This window comes from Myxocyprinus asiaticus, chromosome 34 (genome assembly GCF_019703515.2).
Source record: "Myxocyprinus asiaticus isolate MX2 ecotype Aquarium Trade chromosome 34, UBuf_Myxa_2, whole genome shotgun sequence".
NCBI lineage: Eukaryota > Metazoa > Chordata > Actinopteri > Cypriniformes > Catostomidae > Myxocyprinus > Myxocyprinus asiaticus.
This window is the reverse complement of record NC_059377.1, coordinates 26930703-26955401: the sequence shown is the minus strand read 5'-3', so window position 1 is coordinate 26955401 and position 24699 is coordinate 26930703. Positions and strand designations below refer to the sequence as shown.

Here is a 24699-nt window from a genome sequence, read left to right as displayed (position 1 = left end):
TAAAAATATCTAAAAATCCTTAAAACAAGATCACTGCACAAGATGTTTAGGTTTTTCAGAGAATGTATTTTTAATATGTGTATCTTGTCTTACTATACTGGCAGAGTTTTTATAGTCAAAACAAGTGAAAAAATCTACCAGTGCTGAAGAAGTAATCCAAAGTATTTAGAATACGTTACTGACCTTGAGTAATCTAACAAAATACGTTATAAATTACATTTTACAGCATGTATTCTGTAATCTGTAGTGGAATACATTTCAAAAGTAATCCTCCCAACCCTGTATATATATATATATATATATATATATATATATATATATATATATATATATATATATATATATATAGTCTTAGCAACCGTTTCAGTTCCCTTATGATTTAGTACACATGACATTGCGTCACTAAGCTGATGCTATGGGAGTGTCTTGCTACACAACCTAGTTGAAACCTTTCTACAATAATGCCAGGATTGGCTATGACAGGGAGCCAAAACAACCCTTACGTAATAGGCCGTCAGTGAGACAGTCTAATCAACATGACTCCGTTCATTTCTACAAAGTTGCTTTCAACAATGCTCATTTATCCATGTTTTTATCGGCATTGATGTTGATCTAAATTAATAATCTAGAGATAAGGAACACACAAATGAGGGTTATTTATCGGCATATCATTCTTGATTGACAGCATTACGTGAAATGCACTGCAGAAACAAAACAAGGGTCAATCCCTCTTTTTAGCACACATTGTAAGTGGAGTTTATATCAGTACATGAGTCTTTATTAAGTTATGCTTTTTACATTATGTTTGTGAAGTAATAGTTTAATTGGTTGTTTTTTGCCTATTTAAGCAGATTACTCGATCTGTGTTAAATATGTAAAGCTATTTTTAATATCAGCTCCTGTTTTTTACCTGTATGTTGGTGTGCAGTCAACAAACTGTAGGAAAAAGATAGATTTATGTAGACACACGTTTTTATACATGAAAACGTACGGACGTTATTGAAACTCATAATCATTATAAGACTATTATTGTTATCTTTTGATAAAAGTCATGCTCAGCAGCTCACAAACTGTAGGGAAATTATAGATTTACATTGTTCTTATAATTCATAAAACCTTTACTAAAGTCTCTCTATTTTTTATTTATTTTTTAGGTCTGTTGACATACAAATTTTAAAGGATTAAAATTTTCTTTTCATCGTTGATTCAGTGACTAACTCATGTCACACAAGACACTCATTTGTCACCACCTTCTGGCATCACCAGAAATGGTCACTGAATCATTAAATGGATCTGAACGAATTTTGGTGAACGTAGTCAAAACACTCCAGCCACTTGGATACATTTAAATCCTTCAATGAACAAGCACAGAGTAAAACATTTAACTGTGCACATTTGTCATTATTGTAATTGATTAAATAATTTATTCAGGACCAGCTTTTGTTTAGTCTTTTATTGTCATGTGTGAAACAGGAGCAAGTGCTCCACAAGATGCCCTTTATTTTTGCAGCTAATTTTGCCAAACTTTGCAATTATTTTGCAATACTTGAATCTTTAAAATACTACAAATATTAAAAGTAAATAATACGTATACATTAATATAATACTTATGTATATATTAACCCCCATTTTTATTATTATTATTTTTTTTAAATGATGCTACGCCCCTGGATGTGCTGTATCATTTTAAGACAACAGAACTTGTTTTTTTTACCAAGCATTGATCACATGACATGTAGGAGACTTCCTGGTCTGAAAAACACCAATCTAAGCGCTATGGATCGACTGACTCTATTTCTGTCTATAGCCAATCTCCATGCAACATGGTTGTTAGAGTAATATTTGCAGGCATCAACCACATTGTTTGACTTGAGGGATATTTCTTCTGTCATGTGATTGAACCAGAAAGTTATTACAGTAAGTGCACTTGCTGCAACCTCGGATAAATATTTAGTTTTTAATCATTTTGTATGTATTTAGATAGCGCTAGCTATGCTAAGAGAAACTGAGGCGTCTTATATAGTCATTCATGTAAAGCAGAGGTTTCTTAACATTTCACGTCAGCACTGTTATTGTTAATCTATTTGTTTGCCATAAGATCTTGTATATGACTGTTTTGTTTATGACGCATAGATGCCAACCCCTGCACTGTTTGTGAGGGATGCATTATTTTCTTACTTCCTTAATACTTTCATGTGTAGTATTTCTTCTCTTCCTGTAAGCCTATTCTTTTGAGAAAGATTCAATTGTATATTAATATCAGGTGTATTCTTCCCTCAGAGCAAAATGGGCTTATCAGCGGCGCTGCACCTCATTGCTGTATCTGGATGCATACTTTTTCTCTGTGGCTCATCCTGTAGCTCTAATGACACCATCCCTCTGGTTATATGGCATGGCATGGGTGAGACTTAAAAGAAACATTTCTTATCATATACTAACCCTCATGCCAACCCAGATGTGTATGGCTTTCTTTCTTCTGCAGAACACAAACATAGACATTTTAGAAGAATATCTCAGCTCTGTAGGTCTATACAATACAAGTGAATGGTGTCCAAAACTTATATTCTCCAAAAAGCACACGAAGGCAGCATAAAAGTAATCCATAAAACTCCAGTGGTTTAATCCATGTCTTCTGAAGTGATCCAATAAATTTTGGGTGAGAACAGACCAAAATTAGAAAGAAAATCAAGGCCGAAATGTGTTATTCTTTGCTATTTATGAGTTTTAGAGATTGTGTAGTATGAGATACCGAAAAAGACTTCGAAACTGAGTAAAGAAACAAGAAATGTGTTTTTATTTATTTTTTACATTTCATTTATTTACTTTTAAAATATATCATTTTCTTCTTCTTTTTTCCCTCTTGTATTTCTATATTTCAGTGTTCACTGTTCACTGTTTATCTAATGTTCAAATAATAATAGTAAAATATGAGTGATGCACTTTAAATCAAATCCAGACATCCAGATCTAAAACCTGCTGGTGAATAATAGCCCCAAATCATTGAAAGATTTGAAGCATTAAGGGAAGTGTTAAGACATCAATCTCATTAACAAAAACAACAATGATTGTCACTATTTTGTATATTTTGTTTGTCTGTATGAAGGTGACAGTTGTTGCAATCCATTGAGCATGGGTGCAATTAAGAAGATGGTGGAAGAAGAGCTGCCTGGAATATACGTGCTGTCCCTGATGATTGGCAAGTCTGTTTTAGAGGTACAGTAGACTGAGACTGAAGAAACGCCCTTTATTCCTCTTTGAAATGTTGATATTGGTTTCTCAAACAAAACCACATGTCTGATTTTTTTTTTTTGTTTGTTTAACAGGACACTGAAAATGGCTTCTTCATGGATGTTAATGAGCAGGTGTTTTTTGTATGTAATCAACTTGCCCAGGATCCTAAACTGAAGGGAGGCTACAACGCAATGGGCTTCTCTCAGGGGTCACAGTTTCTGTGAGTGGTAATTCATTCAGATTATGCAGAGGATAATCGGAACTGTAATTGTGTAGTTTTACCTCTCTATCTCATTTATTATTTCCTCTTTTATAAGGCGAGCTGTTGCACAGCGCTGTCCGCATCCCCCAATGAAGAACCTTATCTCAGTTGGTGGGCAGCATCAAGGTACTGAGAATTCTCTCATCATTTACTCAACCTCATGCCATCCCTTTTGTGTATGACTTTCTTTCTTCTGCTGAACACAAACAAAGATTTTTAGAAGAATATTTCAGCGCTGTAGGTCCTCACAATGCAAGTGAAGGTGTACCAAAATATTGAAGCTGCAAAAGAACATAAAGGCAGCTTAAAAGTAATCCATAAGACTCCAGTGGTAAAATCTAGATCTTCAGAAGTGATATGATAGGTGTGGGTGAGAAACAGATCAATATTTAAGTCCTTTTTTTTATTTTTTTTATATCAAACTCCAATTTCACTTTCACATTCTTCTTCATTTGTTTTTGGTGATTCACATTCTTTGTGCATATCGCCACCTACTGGCCAGGGAGAAGAGTTTATAGCAGGAAAGGACTTAAATATTGATCTGTTTCTCACTCACACCTATTATATCGCTTCTGAAGATATGGATTTAATCACTGAAGCCTTCTGATTGCTTTTATGCTACCTTAATGTGCTTTTTGGAGCTTCAGTGTTTTGGTAACCGTTATGGACCTACAGAGCTGAGATATTCTTCTAAAAATAAACTTTTTTTGTTCTGCAGAAGAAAGAAAGTCATGCACATCTGAAATGACATGAGGGTGAGTAAATGATGAGAGAATTTTCATTTTTGGGTAAACTATCCCTTTAAGCAAGCTCTCCTTTATGGTTGATTAACTTCCTACAAACAATGGTCATCTACAGGTTTTGTCAATTGACAGGAACACTGCAGCACAGCTGTTAATATTATTTTTTCAATATTAATATGAAGTCACTAGTAATGAAAGTGAAGCAATATATATGAGGAAAATCAAATAAACTACTTTTTTTAAAATATTTTTTTTAGACTGGCTAACCCGACTGAGTCCATCATATGTCTTTTTTTTAAAAATCTTTTTAACCCTGTTTGTTAGTCATAAAATATTGTGAAAGGAGATAACTGATATAAAAGGGACAAGCAAGCATACTGTAAGCATGCAGGCTTCTCTGACACCTTGCTGTAAATGTGATTTGTTGTTCCTCTTTTTTGCTCTCACAGGGGTGTATGGCCTGCCACACTGTCCTGGTGAGAGTTCTCATATCTGTGACTGGATTCGCAAGAAACTAAACTCGGGGGCCTACACAGATGCTGTTCAAAAACAGTGGGCACCTAGTCATTATTTTGCTTTTCAACAAGTTGTATTGCAAAAATTACCCCTTTTTATAGTGTGACTCACCAGTCAAACAAATAGAATGTGTCATTTTACTTTAGCTTGGTGCAAGCACAATACTGGCATGATCCACTCAATGATGACTTGTATAAAAAATACAGTCTCTTTCTTGCTGACATTAACCAGGAGCGGGTAAGTCTGAGAAAAAAGAACATTTATTCTGAAATTGTTGTATTTATCTTCCTGGTCTAAAATAGCGTTATTTCCCTTAGGCGGTGAATGAGACCTACAAGAAGAATCTCATGTCTCTGAATAAATTTGTCATGGTTAAGTTCCTGCAGGACACTATGGTGGATCCAGTTGATTCTGAGGTAAAATGTGTTACATCAATAGGGCAATCTCTCTTTTATTGAAGTAGATAAAGATTGTACTCTTACTTTCTAAATTCTCTTTATTAGTGGTTTGGCTTCTATAAACCTGGTCAAGCTGAAGAAATGGAATCACTGACGGAAAGTGCTCTATATACAGAGGTAAAGTTTTGCTTGTTGGCAGTTTGCTCTGCTCATTTTGGATGGAATGGCCACCAATCTTCAGATTGAAAAAGTTGATTATCTTTTTTTTTTTTTAAGTTGGATTTTCTGTTTAAATACTTAATGTCCCAGATAATATTAGGGCTGTGTCAATACAATCAAATATCGATATATCTTGATACTTTTTCTCACGATATTGTATTGATACTTAGATCCATGTATCGTGATATATCATATTTTCAGTGCAGTCAGAGATGCTTCTATGAGGCACGAAAGAGTCTGAAACTGATCCAGCAGGATTCATGGTTTCTCTCACGGACATGCTGGACCTCTCTCATTGAGATCTAGGCAGAAATATTAATTTTCTACTTAATTTGTACAAACCTAGTGTTGATTCTTAAAATGCCAAGTTCACTCTTTCTTTCTATCTGCAATCCCTTACAATCAGATGTGTGTAAATACATCCCATATGCTACAAAAATTGTCTGTGATTAGCCACTGGGTGGTAATTCTTTAGATTTTACTCACCAGTGTTTGAGTTGTGTAGTGACGAAGAAGTTCAGCACCGAGATCTTTTCACTGCGTGCTGAGAGTAAAAGATATGACTCTTTCTGTGTAATGTGATTCCAAAGACTAGATCCAAGCAAACCATTTGTTGTTTAATAATGTCTCTTTTAGGGGGCCTGGGTAGCTCAGCGAGCATTGATACTGACTACCACTCCTGGAGTTGCGAGTTCGAATCCAGGGTGTGCTGAGTGACTCCAGCCAGGTCTCCTAAGCAACCAAATTGGCCCAGTTGCTAGGGAGGGTAGAGTCACATTGGGTAACCTCCTCGTGGTTGCGATTAGTGGTTCTCACTCTCAGTGGGACGCGTGGTAAGTTGTGCATGGATCGCGGAGTGTAGCATGAGCCGCCACATGCTGGGAGTCTCCGCGGTGTCATGCAAAATGAGCTACGTGATAAGGTGCATGAATTGACGGTCTCAGAAGCGGAGGACAAGTCTCAGTCCACCCGGGTTTGAGGTGAGTAACCGTGCCACTACAAGGACCAACTAAGTAGTGGGAATTGGGCATTCCAAATTGGGGAGAAAAGGGGATAACATTTTTTTTCTCTTTTAATATCCTTACTGTTCTCTACAGTCAGTTATTTATCAAAAACAACAAAAGAAACATTTAATTCTAATTACACATAGCATGGATGCTGTAAAGAAGCCATTCGACCAAACAAACACTACTTTCAAAGTCCCTGCCACAGGTCTTAAAGAGACTGTACCATTTTAGCTCTTGTAAATACTTGTTAATTCAAATTAGGCATGTAAACAACAAACATGTAACAATATACTGAATATATGCAATATAATATATGCAATTTCAATACATCATGTTTATTGATGTAATACATGGACTATATTTAAATACAAAATGTCACCAAAATGATGAAAATAAAAAATAAAATTTGCTAAATTGATACCCCCGTAATTTAACAAGTTAGAATGTATAATGAGAAAAAAGCAAATGGACATTCAAACTGAAATATACCCAAATTAACTCAAATTAAAAGTGAAATCAAAATCAAGTCATGATATTGTGATGTATTGCGATATATAGTATCGTGACGTGTATCGCAATACGTTTTGCATCGTGAGTTGGCTGGTGATACCCAGCCCTAGATGATATGCAAAGGATAATGTACAGACAGTATATGGCTACTTAAAATATGGTAGCACTTTACAATAAGGTTCCATTTGTTAACATTAGTTAACTACATTAGTTAACATGAACTAACAATGAACAATAATTTTAAAGCATTTATTAATCTTGGTTAATGTTACTTTGAACATACTAATACATTGTTAAAATCAAAAGTTGTATATGTTTACATTAGTTAATGCATAATGAACTAAAAATAAACAATTGTATTTTTATAAACTAGCATTACCAAAGATTAAAGGGATAGTTCAACCATCATTTATTCACCCTCATGCCATCCCAGATGTGTATGACTTTCTTTCTTCTGCTGAACACATAGAAGACTTTTTGAAAAATACCTCTGCTGTGTAGGTCCTCACAATGCAAGTGAATGCTGGCCAGAACTTTAAAGGCCCAAAAAGCATATAAAGGCAGTGTAAAAGTAATCCATATGACTCCAGTGGTTAAATCCATCTCTTCAGAAGCGATATGATAGGTGTGGGTGAGAAACAGATCAATATTTAAGTTCTTTTTTATTATAAATCTCCACTTTCACCTTCACATTCTTCTTTTGTTTTGGTGATTAACATTTTTCAAATTTTTTGTGCATATTGCCACTGGGCAGGGAGGAGAATTTATATTAAAAAGGACTTAAATACTGATCTGTTTGTAATCCAAATGTATCATATCACTTATGAGAGTGTGTTTGTGGATTGCTGTGTGTGTGTGTGTGTGTGCGTGTGGACCTGTAACGTGCATTTGTAGATTGCCTCATGCATTTGTGGATTGTTGTGTGCATTTGTGGATCTGTTGCGTGCATTTGAGGATTGGGGTGTGCATTTGTGAGATGTGTTGATACTGTTTTATCTCCATAAACTATCCCTTTAATAAATGCTGTAAAAAATATATTGTTCATTATTAGTTCGTGATACCTAATGCATTAAATAATGTCAACAAATAGAACCTTTATGAAAAGTTATACCAAAAAACTAAATAAATAAATGTATTTATTAATGTGAAATATTGATTTAAGTTTAAATTATTGAATTAACTTTCTTGTAGGTAAAGAGACAGATCACGAGTACATCTATGCAGAAAATATACGTTTCCCAGATGAGCAGTTAAACTGTGGTGCTATAGGCATCAGTCATTATTTAGAGATATTTGACTGGTGAATGGTGCTATTGATCAATCAGAACATTCCAGAGAGTCATGTTACCACATTAAATTGTACTTAAGTATTAAAAAGTAAAAGTAACAGCAAGAATGAAATTTGATGGCAAATTTTTGAATATGTCCTTGTTGAGTGGGAGACAAAGGAGACATTTCGTCTTGTATGAATCCTTACAAACTCCACTAAAGGAAAATAATTCACTAAGGTTGGGCCTAGGGCTGGGTATTGATACAGATTTCCAGATTCAATTTCAGTTCACAAGCTCTCGATTCTATTAGATTTTGATTCTGTATTGATTCATTTGTGTATATTTCAGTTATAATGTCACATTTGCTTATATATTAAATAAATAATCTCTCAGCTAATGCTGTGAATTATACAGGGGACCTTCTAACTAGGCACGTTATGAAACTATATATTTTTTCTAATTATATTTTATTAGCTTTTCATCGTTTGTCACATTTTAGCTTTTTAAAACTGAACAAATCAATGTATTTAATCAATAAATATTACACTATATTGCATATATTATATTTTGTTATGTTTGTTTAATTGCATAATTTGTACTATTCACAGGTATTTACATTGAGTTTTTGAACACAGCATCTGTCAATGAGCACAAGTTAAAGAGAGTCACGAATGGCTTTATCTTTGTGTTTTTGATCAACAGCTGACTGTAAAGAACAGAAAGAGTATTAAAAGAGACATTATTCAATGACAAATATGTTGCGTGGATCTCGTCTTTGGATACACACGGAATAACTTTTACTCCCAACATGCAGTGAAAGGATCTCGCTGCTGAATACTTCACCACTGTATGTCACAATTAATTCACTGGTGAGTGAAATGTAAACATTTACCAGCCAGTTGCAAAATGTATAAATTTTTAGTCATATAGCATGAAATTTGGTTGCAAATGTGAGTGATTTCTTCTCATTGTAGTGGAGGGTTGCACATAGAGTAAAAGATCGACCCATGGCTTTTGAGAATCGATATCGAATCAACAAAATAAAACAATAAAAACTAATTGAAAAATAGATTTTTTTTTCCCCCAGCCCTAGTAGGGCCAATGGTGTTCTTACTCTGGTGACTGAGCTTGGACCGTGCTCACAGCTGAGTCAGGTTCATCCATCTTCTTCTGCCATTGATTGTTATCATTCGTCTCAGGCACAGGTCAAGGTGCAGTGCGTTGTGGCAACTGATGAGATGTGATGTTGCTTCTCGGTGACCAATGACCATGTTGTGGCCAATTGTTAAAATGGATCTAATTGGCACACTAAATAACATTTAACTTAAATTGGGCATCGGTGCAATTTGATTGATTTGTTAGTATTAAGAGGGAAGAAAATGATCTACTTTTGAAAGTAGAAATGAAATGAAAATGAGTACTTTTCAAGTCTAAATAAAATTGTAAGGAGTAAAATGTACTGTTTTTTCTTTGAAAATGTAATTAAGTAAAAGTACAAGTATTCAGTTTAAATTGCATTTGAGTAAAGTACATATCCCCCAAAATAATACTTTAAGTATCGTAATAAAGTATAATTACTCAAGTTCTTTACACCCCTGCACTATTGATGTATTTCAATGATAATCCTGTGTTACCATAGACATATTTTCAATGGAACCTTGACAGATTTTAGATGTGTGTGTGTGTGTTCATGATCTACCTGTTCTTTCATCAGGATCGTCTGGGGTTGGCAGAGATGAATAAGGCAGGCAAGCTCGTTTTCCTTGATACTAATGGAGATCACCTGCAGTTCACCCGAGAGTGGTTTAATGCAAAGTTACTTCCCTTTCTAAGCTAAACACAGTTGACTCGTTTCCAACAAGAGAACTGATGTACATGCACGGAGTACAATGTCAGCTGACTGTAGCATGCTCCTAACTACTGTCTTATAATGTCTCATATAGACATGAAGCCAGCTGTCTTGCTTGTTTTATTGCACTCATCTGAATTTTTATTTGATTAATGTGATTTAATCAGGAAAAATTAATTCCTCAAGATTTACTTGAATGAAAATACATAGTTTTTACTTTTTTCAGCTCTTTTGTTTTTTTCAGACAATAAAACATTTAATCTTATGCACTATTATGCATGCACTATTCTGAAAGATAATATACATGGAGTAATTGCATACTAACTATTTGCATAAACGTCCCAGTTTTAGAGTCTACACATAATGGATGCGAGGACTCTCTACAAAGGCTGATGTTGGTGTTTTTGGAAAAACAAATCAAGTGCGATTTGTGAGCATTGTGAAAATGTTTGACTCATCAAGTTTAGTGAACTTTAAGAGTATTTTTATTGATTGTTTGAAAATTGTCATTAGGTAAAATGGTTGTAATATCCAATGTCTTCATGGCAATAAGCTTATTTAGGTTTGTAATACCATTATAAGGTTATCAATACCACAAAATATCTTTTAAGCCTTTGAAAATGCAGGAAGTTTGACTTTTGCTTCTAAAATCACCTGCCAGTTTTCTCCAACAAAGCACATCAAAGACTCACCAAAAGAGATGTGTTATTTATTGCAATGTTTTAATGACGTTTGTTCTCCAGTACTAATGAAACCAATTCTTGGCCAAATAAGAGAAAAAAGACAAATAGTACACAAGAAATTCCATCTCATGGCCTCAATATTATGGAATGATTAGATTAGAAGTTGGAATCAAAGCATAAACTAGTTTAAAGCATGTGAAGAGAGCAGGAGGTGGACATAGTTCACAAAGCCAGTATCTGTACAAGTTATTACAGCAGATAGTCATCAGATATCAAACAAGGCAGCCCTCAATTCAACATGGACAGTACCATAATCATCATAACATGTATCTTTCTCCAGTTTATGCCAAAAATACTCAAGACATCAAAAAGCTTTCCATCATGAACTATGAAATGTTAATTTATTCATATTACAAGAAATGTGCCATGTGCTCTGGAAACCATTATGAAATGAAAAGTGAGAGAATTCCTATAGCAACTATCTTTTTACCAACACAATATTTTGTTTGTGTTATGATCGAAAATATAAATGTGATCCTGCACGTAACTAATTGCTGCCTCCAATTAGTCCTCTAAGATGACACAAATCTTTATTATAATTATCCCTAGAAAAATTAATAAAGTTACAGTAAATGTCTGAGTTGGTCATCTAGAGAGACATTGGTGTGCTTCAGATCTGAATTGCATATGTCAAACAGAAACTGCGGTGACCTCCCCAACACATGCCCCCTCCTGACCAGAAAATGTAAAAGACAAAATACAAAACCCAATACACAGATATGATAACATGATTTACTTCCTTTTGTTGGCCATTTACATGTTATTTTGCTTAGCACAGATGTAAGAATAAAAACAAACAAAATCATCAAAATACCTGTTGGCAATCAATTTCTTTTTTATTTGTTTTATCAAATGTAAAAAAAAATAAAATAAAAAACAATGGGTCCCTGCCATTGGCTGAGCAAGTGCTTCTGGTAAAGCAAGCAGTCATTTCACTAGTAGAAGGAAGATACAATTGCAGCTGTGATTGGCTGATAGGAGTGTGGATCTGGTTGGTATTCCATTCAAGCTCATTGGTCAGTCAGGTAGGACACTGTAATGGGGGTGATCTCGCACAGCTTGATCCTTTATCCAGCAATCTCAGTTGCTGTGGTGACCAGCTTGCTACCATCCCATACAGTTTTGAATTGTTCAGGGACTGGGATCTCAGTCTGGAGGGAAAAAATATGAAATATAAGAAACTTCAATAAGCAAACTGCCCACTCTCATTCTCACACTTGTCAAAGACTACTTTATAATCAGGGTTGGGTATTGTTTTTGTTTTTTTAACCTTGTGCAACCCCGCATACACGTGCGGACATTGTATTTTGGCTTTGCTATACGCAACGCATCATTTAAATTCATTTAAACCGACTGATCTCGGTTCAGGAAACTCTGGGCTGTCGGTAAAGGATTAAACTTTCAACAAGTTCATGTGACCAAACAACACGGCGCCGGTCACAGCAAAGTTTGTCTGGGAGAAACACCAACAAAACTACATCTGGTAAGAAACCTAATTAAGTTTTTACATTGAAACCTGTTTGAGTCAAAAGATTAGAGTCTCTAGATTCACCTGATATGCCATTTTTTTATTTTATTTTAGCGATTTATCATGAAACGTAATGCTGCTAAACACAATGTACACTAATGTGTACGACAGCACAAGGTTTTCATTAGAAATCCTTTATTTACTGTGCATTATCGCATTGAGAATCAATGGGTTCATCCAAAAGCTGAAAAATTTTGCTTTCAGAGGCTTTATATGGAGTTAGGATGAAAATAAGGTGCATTTCGAACTGTTCTGAGACCAGTCTAACACACTGGAGGTTAAGTCATTAACTAAATAGAAAGGAAGCATCCTTTAACTCTATATACAGCTATGTGCATTCAGTCCTAAAATCCAACCAAAAGAAAATTGTCGACAACAGTGCTGTCCTCGTTGGTTGCACACAACAACATAGTGTAGTCTGATTCACAAACTAATGACTCATTTTTAATTAAATGAATCAGAACCTGAAATGCTAAATTCAATACAATTACCAACATTTATTATATTCATGGACATTTCTCTCCTTTACTCACAAATTCTCCATCTTTGTTGGGCACCAGAACATTCATCTCAGAGCTCTTAGCACTGATGATTTCGCATGACAGGGAGTCCTTACTCAGGTAAACATGGCAGCCATCTGTCTTGTTGATGGAGATGGTTGGCACTTTACCCATAACCTGGAGAGACAAGTCCAATAACAATTAAGCAGGGACAAAAGAGGAGTGCTAAGGTGTACCAAACCAAGCAAGTTGGGAAAAGGATAGTCTCAACACGTCTAATCTTGTTCAAGCAAATTCATACCGAGGACACAAAAAATTAAGATTAACAAAACATCTCTATCTGTTAGACTCCAGAGAGTTAAAAGCACAAGTATACACACCTGGACCTTTACATCTTTGCAGTTGATCACCTCAATAATACCCACAACATCATCAAAGACAAGCCCCATTTTCTTGCAGTTATCTGCAAAGCAGCAGCCAGAAAAGCATGAAATAAAGAGAAAAATGTTCTTCATACGTATATATGGAACTAAGTGAATCTAAGTGAGCAGATGGTGGTGATGTGTACATACCTAAAGTAATGGAGTTGATCTTTCCTTTCACCTGTAAAGTGCTTTTGTTGCACTTGAAGGCATAAACAACCTGTTTGAGTTCTGTGTCACTGATCACAAGGCCTTGGGCACCCTCATGATTTTCCTGAGAGTGGGAAAGGCAAAGTGTGAGTTAGAACAAGAGGCTGAGTTAAATGTTCCAATGATGCACACACAGGTTTCACTTTATTAGTAATATTTAATAGTCTATACAGAGGACATTTTTGCTATATCCCAACCATAACTTTAAACCAAACACTCAGAAACCTGTATAGGTCCCCAAAGGGTGACTTTGTCAGATTTAGCTCACTTTTAGGGACATTTATGTCCCAAACTATAGTTAAGTACAGACAAAGTAGCTTTTTTATTGGTAAGTATATACATACACCAGATTGAGATGGAAAATACCTCTCTAAAAATGTTGGTCCCAAATACAACTTTAACTGCATACACAGACATAAACAGTCATACTGTCTCACTTACCACTTTCCATTTCTTGCCGTCCAGCTCTAGCACTGGGGGCAGAGTGCGGGCTGGGCTGGCAGCTGCTGTGGGGCGAGCAGAGAAGGGTTTGGGTCCAGAGGGCACAGGAACTCCTTGGGCTTTGAGGGTAGGATTCTTGTGGGTCTTCTGGTCATCAGACACATGCTTCAGCCCTTAAAAAATGGTTAAAAGACAAGACAGGGATACAAGTTGTCAATAAATGTTGCTGTAGCTCAACTGGTAAAGTATAGCTTCTGCAACACCAAGTTCATGGGATTAATTTCCAGAGAACACACATACTGATTAAATGTATACATTGAATGAACTGCAAGTCACGTTGGATAAAAAGCTACTGCCAAATGCATACATGTATATGTACAAGTCAAGGACTCAACTGTGCCCCTTTTGCAGTGAAGGCTGTAATGAAATATGTATGTAATTGATGCTCCCATTATAGCAAATCAACTGGAAAAATCTGCATAATTTCCTATCAGCCAAAAGGACTGTTTAATGTTTTAGCAACATGCCTTCCATCTGCCATTATAAAGCTGTAAAAGTCCCAATTAACATTTTGTGCAAACCTGGTCTTCCCCAAACACACTATAGTATCCATGTATAGCACTATATCAATATCAGGAATGTATGTAAAACCTTTAGTAATATCAGCTCCCTTGTTGATGGAAGCGAAAAGAGCATTGCAATTGGCTGGTCTAGAGTCTCCGCCTGATGACTTGTCTAAGTCCATGGGGGGTGGAGGGGGGCCTGGGGGAGGTGGGGCTGGTGCTGCTCCCCTGGGTGCAGCTCCAGAGGCTGAAGCAACCGGACCCTGTGAAACCGAAACAATACAATCTTCATAATCCAACCTCTAAAGTTTCTGTGTTTAGAAATGTTGTAGTCTGGGACAAATTAAACACACAAGAAGGTTACTCACAGTCTTGCTCCAGCTCAGTCCAGTGGTGTGGTTCTGCTTGATGTAGGCCTGCAGCTCAGTCCAAATGGACACATAGGTATTGACCCAGTCCACATGGGTTTTATCTCTGCAAAAAAAACACAATACAATGGATGAAATTACCAATACACAAATTTTTCTGGTGCAGGGTTTGGCAAAGCCCTTGTGATTCATAATGGAACTGCAGGGGTTCGTGAGATGATAGAAATGCCAATTCTGAATTAAATAGCATAAAAAAGTGTGTGTGTGTAAATGGATTATAAAGTAATTAGTTACTGTAATCCAATTACTTTTAAGCACAGAAAGTAGTTAACACTTTACATTTTAATTTCTTGTAATCAGATTAGTTACTGACTTTCATTGAAAGTAATTACTTTTAAGTATATTACTTAGCATACGAATACTTCTAAAAAAACAAAAATATGTGTAGTGCAATTAAAATGTGAATTCATATGTTCATATGTATGTCTGTTTGCTTTTCTGTGACAGCTGAAGGTTGTGCAACAATGAACAAGGAAAAAATAGACATTATTTTGAATTTTTTTGAGCTTGAAAATAAAAAAAGGTTTGTGAAGTGTTTTAGAAAGTAATTTAAAAGTAATTAGTAACGTGGTTACTTTTCAATGAGGTAATCAGTAAAGTAATCTGATTTTTATTTATTGTAATTTGTACTGGTTTACCCTTTTTAGTTACTTAACCCAACACATATACATATATACACACACACACATACATACATACCATACATACATACATACACACATACATATCACACACATTATTTATAGGTATATTTGAGTAAACTGAACATTTCTCCCAAATTCCAAATAAAAATATTGTCATTGAGCATTTATTTGCAGAAAATGACAACTGGTCAAAATAACAAAAAGATACAGCGTTTTCAGACCTTGAATAAGGCAAAGAAAACATGTTCATATTCATTTTTAAACACAATACTAATGTTTTAAGTTAGGAAGACTTCAGAAATCAATATTTGGTGGAATAACCCTGATTTTCAATCACAGCTTTCATGCGTCTTGGCATGCTCTTTACCAGTCTTTCACATTGCTGTTGGGTGACTTTGTTTGATGGCTTGTGAACAACCATCTTCCTCTTGATTAATTTCCAGAGGTTTTCAATGGGGTTCAAGTCTAGTGATGGGGCTGGCCATGACAAGGTCATGATCCGGCAGTCCTCCATCCACACTTTGATTGGCCTGACTGTGTGGCATGGAGCATTGTCCTGCTGGAAAAAACAATCCTCAGAGTTGGGGAACATTGTCAGAGCAGAAGGAAGCAAGTTTTCTTCCAGGATTACCTTGTACGTGGCTTGATCCATGCGTCCTTCACAAAGATGAATCTGCCCGATTCCAGCCTTGCTGAAGCACCCCCAGATCATCACCGATCCTCCACCTGGTCATCTAATGGTTAAACGGAGACCTGGAGAGGCCTTCAAGCCACAGTGTCTCGCACCCACTGTGAAATCTGGTTGAGGATTGGTGATGATCTGGGGGTGCTTCAGCAAGGCTGGAATCGGGCAGATTCATCTTTGTGAAGGACGCATGAATCAAGCCACGTACAAGGTTATCCTGGAAGAAAACTTGCTTCCCTCTGCTCTGACAATGTTCCCCAACTCTGAGGATTGGGGTTTCCAGCAGTACAATGCTCCATGCCACAGCCAGGTCAATGAAGATGTGGACTGAGGACCACCGGATCAAGACCCTGTCATGGCCAGCCCAATCTCCAGACCTGAACCCCATTGTAAACCTCTGGAATGTGATCAAGGGGAAGATGGATGGCCACAAGCCATCAAACAAAGACGAGCTGCTTGAATTTTTGCGCCAGGAGTGGCATAAAGTCACCCAACAGCAATGTGAAAGACTGGTAAAGAGCATGCCAAGACACATGAAAGCTGTGATTGAAAATCAGGGTTATTCCACCAAATATTGATTTCTGAAGTCTTCCTAAGTTAAAACATTAGTATTGTGTTGTTTAAAAATGAATATGAACTTTGCATCTTTTTTGCTATTTTGACCAGTTGTCATTTTCTGCAAATAAATGCTCTAAATGACAATATTTTTATTTGGAATTTGGGAGAAATGATGTCAGTACTTCATAGAATAAAACAAAAATGTTAATTTTACTCAAACACGTACCTATAAAAAGAAAATCCAGAGAAACTGATAATTTTGCAGTGGTCTCTTAATTTTTTCAGAACTGTGTGTGTGTGTGTGTGTGTGTGTAATTATATATATATATATATATATATATATATATATATATATATATATATATATATATTATAACAATTAAAAATGCTATAATTTATGATTTTTAATTTAATTAACTGTGATAACATGTAAAGATATGAAATTCATTATAGCTATTTATTGACTACTAAAAATATCAGGGGGAATTTTAAGTAAATAAAAAAACACAAACAAGGTTCGGAACCCCTGTGCTAGTCTAAAGGCAAGTTGCTTTACACCATTATAACATACTTTTCCTTGTAATCCTTGAGCACACGGTTTGTGTAGAACATGGCAGCATCCTGCATCTCCTTCACATAGGGGCCTGGCTTTGGGGCCTAATACATTTAAAAGAAATATTTTATGACTTTTCTTTTCAGTGTGAACAAATTAGGTAGTCAGTGTAACAATAAAAGAAATGCAATATCAGTAACTTTTGCTTGTGCAGTGAAAGTTTCTGAAACACTATAGATGCATCCTTGCAAAATCATAAGCAATGTATGCAAGCTTAACATATACAAAACACCAAACCCAGAATTTTTTCAAAGCAGTGAAATGTGGTCACACCTCAGAATGAGAAAAATGATTTGTCACAGAACTTCATTTCACTGTAGAAGTCTGTGAATTGTTACTTTAATTACAAACAGAAAATGCAAAAAATTATGCACTTGTAGTTTTAGACTCTGCCCCCTTACCATGGCAACCCAGCCGAGGGCGGGAACACTCTCACTAACAGCAGAGAGGTGGTTGAAGAAAGGTGAGGAGCGGTTCTTCTCTCGGAACGCCTGCACATCCTGGATCGCTTTAGATACAGGAGCCAGCAGAGAAGTCAGGATAGACTAAATGCCAGAGGCAGGAAGATAAATTGAGAAAAACAGGAAGAGACAGAAAAGAGATAATGAGATCATAAATAAAAAATGACGATGGTGTCAAATATAGTATATGAAGTGGCTAATATTAAAAGGCACAGTTCACCCAAAAATGAAAATTCTGTCATTTACTCAATGTTATGGACTAACAGCCTCAGTCACCATTCATTTTTATTGAATCTTTTTTTTTTTTTTTCATACAATTACAGTGAATGGTGGCTGAGGCTGCTCTGCCTAACATCTCCTTTTGTATACCACAGAAGAAAGAAATGCATGCGGATTTGGAAAAATGAGAGTTTGTTAATGATGACAATTTTTATTTCTGGGTGAACTATCCCTTAATTTAACATTTCTGAAAATGTTAACCATTACATTAATGACTTATATGATGAAGGGATACTCACATCAGAAGGTTTCTGAGAGCAGGAAGCGGTGACCAGAAGCTGTCTTTGAATAGAGAACACTTGCTTCATCATCTCTGCCTATAAAACAGAACAAAGGATAAGGAACATGGAAGAGGCATCCCAGTGGAGTGTTTATCCATATGGGCCAGTGTTGCATTACGTACGTGCTTCTGGACATCACCCCCTATCTTCTGACTGAGGGCAGCGTACTGAGCCACAGGGCCAGAGATCAAGTTGTCATAGGCTTCAACATATGCTGCCACCACTGAAAAGAAGAGCAGCATTAGAATCATGGCTTCATATTATGCATTATAAAAGGAAAACTCCTGCATGCTACAAGACTTCTACATTTTCTAAAAAAATTTCAAGGGTGCTTTCTAATGCAAAACTCGCCACCACAATGCTGGGGTGTTGCATTGTGGTTGCTAAGGTGTTCTGAGAAGTTGCTAAGCTGTTGCTAAGGTGTTCTGCAAGGTTGCTAGTGGCTTCTAGGTGGTCACTCGATGGCCGAGTCCAAAGAGCCTACCCCCAAGCTGTATTACAGAAACAAGGGGCTGTTACCAAATATGTCAGGTATTCTCATATTTGACAGTTATTTTTAACATGGCACGTCATCGAGAAACACAACTATCCTGAATGAGACGCTGAAAAAACATTGAGATGTGGCGCAATGCTCAAAGGTGTCTGTCTACCTTGTTTACACATAGAAAAACAAATGTTAAACAACTCAACGGATGCATAAACATGCTCGGTGTAAAAGGCCCCGAACTCTATAATCCTACCTTATCTGTTTAGGGTCTCATACCTTTGTCTTCAATTTGGGTACTGGTCCCTAGATATGGTGCAAGTTACTCCTTCAATGTTAGTTAATGAAATTTTTAAGAATAAAAAAAATTATATAGGTTTTAATAAATGTATAGCAACCTCTCCTTATCAAATCCTACGATTTCAGATATTCTTGTAGCACAAAGGGGTGCAGGACGATTAACATGCCAAAGTTTAACATTTGTTTGTGCAGATAGTAATAGTGATACCTACCATTACAAGCACCACTAATTATTCCATTATGTCAGATTTGGTTTACATTAGGATTTCATTACCTCCAGAAGGGGCAGCAGGGCCTCCTCCACCCCCAGAACTGGACATGGCCTCCAGACGGCCCACAGCCAACTCCAGTCGTTGCACTAGACCCGTCAGCTCTGCCATGCCTGCACAGTAAGAAAGAAAGAGAGCCCGCTCAATTACTAATTCCATTAGACAAAAACATTGAAGTTTTACAGCAGCAACCTAAACATTAAAGGATATACAGGTACTTGAATTTTGACCTCCGCACTTACACTCATTAATAACAGAAACACAAAAAAGCAACAGCAACAACTTACATAAAAAGTTAATAGATGGTAAACATGGATTTGTGATGTGTAGAAAAACTAGGGCTGTTGATTTAATGAGTTAAGTGCGATTCATTATATAATAAATTATTCGTTAAAAATTCACGCAATTAATCACGCCCTCAATCTGAACGCAAATTCCCTAATAATTAACGTTCCTCCCATCAGAGCAATTTCAGCTTAATATACCACCTAGATGCAGTAGGGGGCAGTCAGCGCTCCAGTTGTGCAAAATTTTAAAGTTTCAAACTACGTTAAAGGGATAGTTCACCCAAAAATGAAAATTCATTTATTAAAGTAAATTCTTCAGTTGTTTAATCCATGTCTTTAGAAGTGATCCAATTGGTTTTAGGTGAGAACATACCAAAATATAACTCCTTTTTCCCTATAAATCTTGACATCAGCAGTCCTCTTGGCGATCATGATTTCAAGCTCGATTACATGTCCTGTATCTACAGCTAGCACTCTGCACATACATCAAGCACTAGGAAGTGTAATCGAGCTTGAAATCATGATCGTGCCTAGAGACTGCAATGGCAATATGTACAGTGAAAAATTTGTTATATTTTAGTCTGTTCTCACCTAAAATCTACTAGATCGCTTCAGAGGACACTGACTACGTTTACACGGACACCAGAAAGCAGGATATTGCGAGAAGACGGTGTATTGCAAGAAAACAGCGTTTACGTTTACATGCACTGTATAAGCAGTGTACTCTTTACTCCCATTTACATGCAGCTCGGTCAGTAAGCAGCTTTCTCCAGAGTAACGTAATTTCCCTGTGACACTTGTGTAAATAACAAACAAGGTATCCGAGGAAGACTTCACTATTTTATTCTCTGCTGATTCACTTTATTTCAAGACATTCCATAGTTGTTGCTGTGTTTCTTTCATTACCTTTCTATCATGGCCTGCAGCGGAATTGCACTATAGTGGAGTTTCCCTTAATGTAAAACACCTGGATTTCCTCTATGTATGAGCGCATATACACAAACGTGAGGGACTGTCAATATTTAACAGTGGTGTTTATAAACGGGTATAGTTAACTGTGTATGTGCTTTTCCCGCTGTACTCACAGAAATGTTTTGTTGACTTGTTGTTGGGCTCCATACTATGACGTTTGTTATTCGGTCTGTTCCACGCACATGCGCACTCTTCAAAAACCTGTTAGAATGCAGTGCATGTGTTTACATGGCCACATAAGCAGCTTTCTCCGGAAGAAACCTAGGTGCGTTAAACTGCTTTCTCTTAAACCCTTAAACAGCGTAAGAAAATTGGCACTCTAATTTACATGACGTTTCAGAAAGCCACTTACTGCAAAAACACTGGAATAACCCGCTTTCAGTGCATATAAACGTGGTCACTGATTAAACCAGTGGTTCTCAACCCTGTTCCTGCAAAACTGCACATTTTGTAACTCTCCCTTTTCTGACACACCCAGTTCAGGTCTTGGAGTCTCCACTAACGAGCTGATGAGTTGAATCAGGTGTGTTTGATTGTTGGGGGGCCTCCAGGAACAGGGTTGAGAACCACTGGATTAAACCACTGGAGTAATATGGATTACTTTTAAGATGCCTTTGTGCTTTTTGGCGCTTTAAGGTTTAGGTCACCATTCACTTGCATTGTATGAACCTACAGATCTGAAATATTCTTCTAGAAATCTTTGTTTGTGTTCAGAAGAAGAAATACAGTCATACACATCCGGGATGGCATGAGGGTGAGTAAATGATGAGAACATTTTCATTTTTGGGTGAACTATCCCTTTAAAATTTGACACAGTGTCCTAAAAACACTTATGACTAGAGGCGATGGAAAATAGTGAGACATGATGCAACCAAAGGGTACATAGACCAACAATTAAAAATAGAGCAGAGAGAATAATAGGGTTATGTTCAATAATATCAGAATCAGAATTAGCTTTATTGCCAAGTAGTCTCACGTACACAAAGAATTTTTTTTTGGTGATAGGAGAAACAAGTGCACACAGAACATTACAGTGAGACAGAGTATAAAACAAGGTGAGAATATAAATAGACATACAAATAATAGGACCTTTAACAGAATGGCATATGTACATGTGCAAGTGGTAATATATGTGCAAGGTAGGGGTATGTAGAGTTATTGAATTAAATATGTGAATTTACATATGTACATGATACATGTATTTACATAATTGCACTATGGGGGAGTCCTGAGGAAGTTTAATTGTTCATGTGGAAAACAGCCTGAGGGACAAACTGTTCTTGTGCCTGAATGTCCTGGCGCTCAGTGCTCTGTAGCGCCGGCAAGAGGGCAACAGTTCAAAGAGGGAGTGGGCAGGGTGTGTGGGGTCCAGAGTGATTCTACCTGCACGTTTCCTCACTCTGGAGATGTACAGGTCTTGGAGGGTGGGCAGGGGGGCACCAGTAGTACTCTTAGCAGTCCTGACTGTACATTGTAATATATGGAATATACGTTTTACAATATGGAAATAAAACAAACAATATTTTCACTTTTAAAGCAATCTTTTGTACTGTCTAATATTTTTACGTTGCAGTATGAAGTACTGTTTGAATTTTCTGAGTTATATTTATTAGGCCTATAAATTATATTTATAATCATTTTAATTATTCTAAATTACCTTTATTTCTCAGTAAATATTGGTATGCGATTAATTAATCAGCACCTCATGTTATTAATTAGATTACAATTTTTAACCGACTGAAAGCGTGTTTAAAACGTGTTTAAAATCGAAAATCAGGACTAAAACAGTACAGTTTAAACTGCCATCAAGACGCACACAGTAAGGAGGCTAGTGAGAATGCTAAATTGAATATTTAAACAGCAGAATGTGTCATAACATGTTGGTAAAGTGTGTCGATAGCCAACTCCCACTAAGTTAGAGAGAGAGAGAGAGGAAAAAAAAAAGGAAGTAGGCCTTGTTTGCATTCTATGAGCAGCTTTCGTCCATTATCTCTCTTTTTACAGCATGTATGTACACATGCGCGTGCGCACACTATGCAGGTAGCATTACATAAGAGAAACCTGATACATTAATCTGGCTGGCTGACTGACTCATTCCGCCTTTCACCCAAATGACTCTTCGGGGGAAAGCACAGGTATCCATTTGAGCCAGTGATCACCTGCTTCTAAATAAGAACCACAGGGAAAATGCTACTTAATTGTAACTCCTTATGGAATTTCAAATAACACTTGACTGCATCGTAATTGCAGTACTGTGTCTGATATGTCAAATAATAGTAGTACTGAATGTGAAAATTGCATTAGTGTAACCTAGTCTACAGATAAATTGTCACGGTTATAATAATATATTTTTCTGTGACCACAAGTTTTTATTTTTTTAATGCTCAGGCAACTGGAATTAACAAAACATTTATCAGGGACTTATAAATCACAGAAGCATCTTCAGCTTTGGAGGAAAAATAAAAATAGGGAGAAAAAAAAAAAAAACCTTTTTGCCAAATAGATTGAACACCTCTTAATGTTAGCAAAAATGGCAAAAGTAAACCAAAAAAAAAAAAAAAAAAGTCAAATGTCCTCCTCTCTCTTCTTTCACAACATTCAAATAAGAGTAGTCAAATTGCCTCAAGGAATCAATTTCAGACCAGCTTTAATTTCTCTGGAAAAACAGACTGAGTAGGGAATATTACTCCAGATACTAGGTTCTAGATCCAGAACTTTTAACACAGGAACTATAATGTGGGGTTACATTAAATGTGGTCTGTGCATGCTATAGTATAAAGAGAAAAAACATCCAGCAGAACCCATGTAAATGTGCAAATGCAACATTTCTGCAACCCCCCAGAGAATTTCTAAGAGCAACTACACAAAATCCTGAACTAGTATTAATGTGAAATGCAATGAATTACACCTGCTATAAATTCCTGGCAACATCCTAAAGATAAACAACATATCAAAACCAGATAAGGTAAACAGGGTGCTGTCCTAGCATTTGGACAAAAGCTGAGCCAGGTGCTTCGACATAAAAACAGGTCATTTGTGCTTCAAGTCTAGGAAAACTAGGCCATACCGCATCCATTCTCGGCACAGCGCAGGATTAGACGTGCCACATTCATTAAACACAGTATAGACATATATAACCAACAGACCACTGGGTTTCCTGGCATGTAATGCAAACCACAGGCCACCTTTAATAAGATTGCAATAGGCTACATTACAAGCCAACAGCTTTGATGTGATGTGATTTCACTGAATAATCAGGCCAGCCGGGTTGCAATGCACACGCTCGCGCAGTCGGTGAATGCTTAAAAACAATATAACGAGCTTGCGTTCTGATTTCCTGCACTTTATCGCCTGGCCCACTCCCTTCATCTGAGCTATGAAAGATCAGGAACTTTTCTAGCCGACGCATTACACAATTGCGATTAAATCTGCGTGCATGCAAATAAAACACTTCTCATTCATAAGACTTCATGTCATTTTAATGGAAGCTTTTAGGAGATGTATAAACGACCGATGCCCGTTTCAGTTGTCATTATTTTGCAGGCTGACGGCAGCACTGATACGCATAAAGGCGCTTTGTCATTTAAAGATTTTCGGCGGCAAGTCACTCAACAAAAATAACGCATTTGAGAGGGTTTTCTCCTTACCGTCAATGTCTGAAGTGTTTTTAAGTGGTCCTAGGTAGTCTTTTGATGTTGAATGGGTGTGTTACGGGCTCCCAGTCTGCGTTGCCTTCCGGTATGAGTGTGTTGAAGTTCCCAGCTGTCACCGCGCGCGCCGTTTCCGCCCAAACTACAACAACTGCTCCACTTCCTTATAAGGACAAAGGAGAGAGAGAGACGACGATCTGTGTGAAAGCGTGATGAAAAAGGGTGAAGCAGGAAGAGTGAAGAGAGATTACTTTGGGGGGGGGGGGGGTTGGTTAGTATTGAGTAACTTACGTTTTAGGCGAAATTTTACAATTTGTGCATTTCTTCTCGGCCGTCAAAAGTATACTCTCAGAGGTATTTCGTTCGATTTAAAAA

The 24699-nt window shown here is 36.7% G+C and overlaps 2 protein-coding genes across 4 annotated transcripts; one reads left to right on the top strand and one right to left on the bottom strand.

Moving 5' to 3' along the window:
- The first annotated feature begins 1753 nt into the window (after positions 1 to 1753).
- On the top strand, positions 1754 to 10231 carry ppt1 (palmitoyl-protein thioesterase 1 (ceroid-lipofuscinosis, neuronal 1, infantile)). Its single transcript, XM_051671456.1, has 10 exons — positions 1754 to 1917; positions 2281 to 2401; positions 3104 to 3213; positions 3324 to 3451; positions 3549 to 3619; positions 4686 to 4788; positions 4899 to 4989; positions 5070 to 5168; positions 5256 to 5327; positions 9872 to 10231. Exons 2-10 carry the CDS (start codon positions 2287 to 2289, stop codon positions 9992 to 9994), a joined length of 912 nt encoding a protein of 303 aa, XP_051527416.1. The 5' UTR covers positions 1754 to 1917; positions 2281 to 2286; the 3' UTR covers positions 9995 to 10231.
- Positions 10232 to 10709: 478 nt separating this feature from the next.
- On the bottom strand, positions 10710 to 24488 carry cap1 (CAP, adenylate cyclase-associated protein 1 (yeast)). 3 transcript variants are annotated; one of them, XM_051671433.1, is made up of 14 exons: positions 24322 to 24407; positions 22058 to 22138; positions 19421 to 19528; positions 18485 to 18585; positions 18321 to 18398; positions 17743 to 17886; positions 17300 to 17385; positions 14782 to 14887; positions 14502 to 14676; positions 13851 to 14023; positions 13350 to 13473; positions 13158 to 13240; positions 12811 to 12954; positions 10710 to 11900 (listed from the first exon to the last, which is right to left on the bottom strand). In XM_051671433.1, exons 3-14 carry the CDS (start codon positions 19524 to 19526, stop codon positions 11817 to 11819), a joined length of 1404 nt encoding a protein of 467 aa, XP_051527393.1. In that variant the 5' UTR covers positions 19527 to 19528; positions 22058 to 22138; positions 24322 to 24407; the 3' UTR covers positions 10710 to 11816. The 3 variants fall into 3 exon arrangements, with proteins under 3 accessions (XP_051527393.1, XP_051527392.1, XP_051527391.1); XM_051671432.1 differs by lacking the exon at positions 22058 to 22138 and having other exon boundaries at positions 24322 to 24488; XM_051671431.1 differs by lacking the exons at positions 22058 to 22138; positions 24322 to 24407 and adding an exon at positions 20788 to 20836.
- Positions 24489 to 24699: the final 211 nt, after the last annotated feature.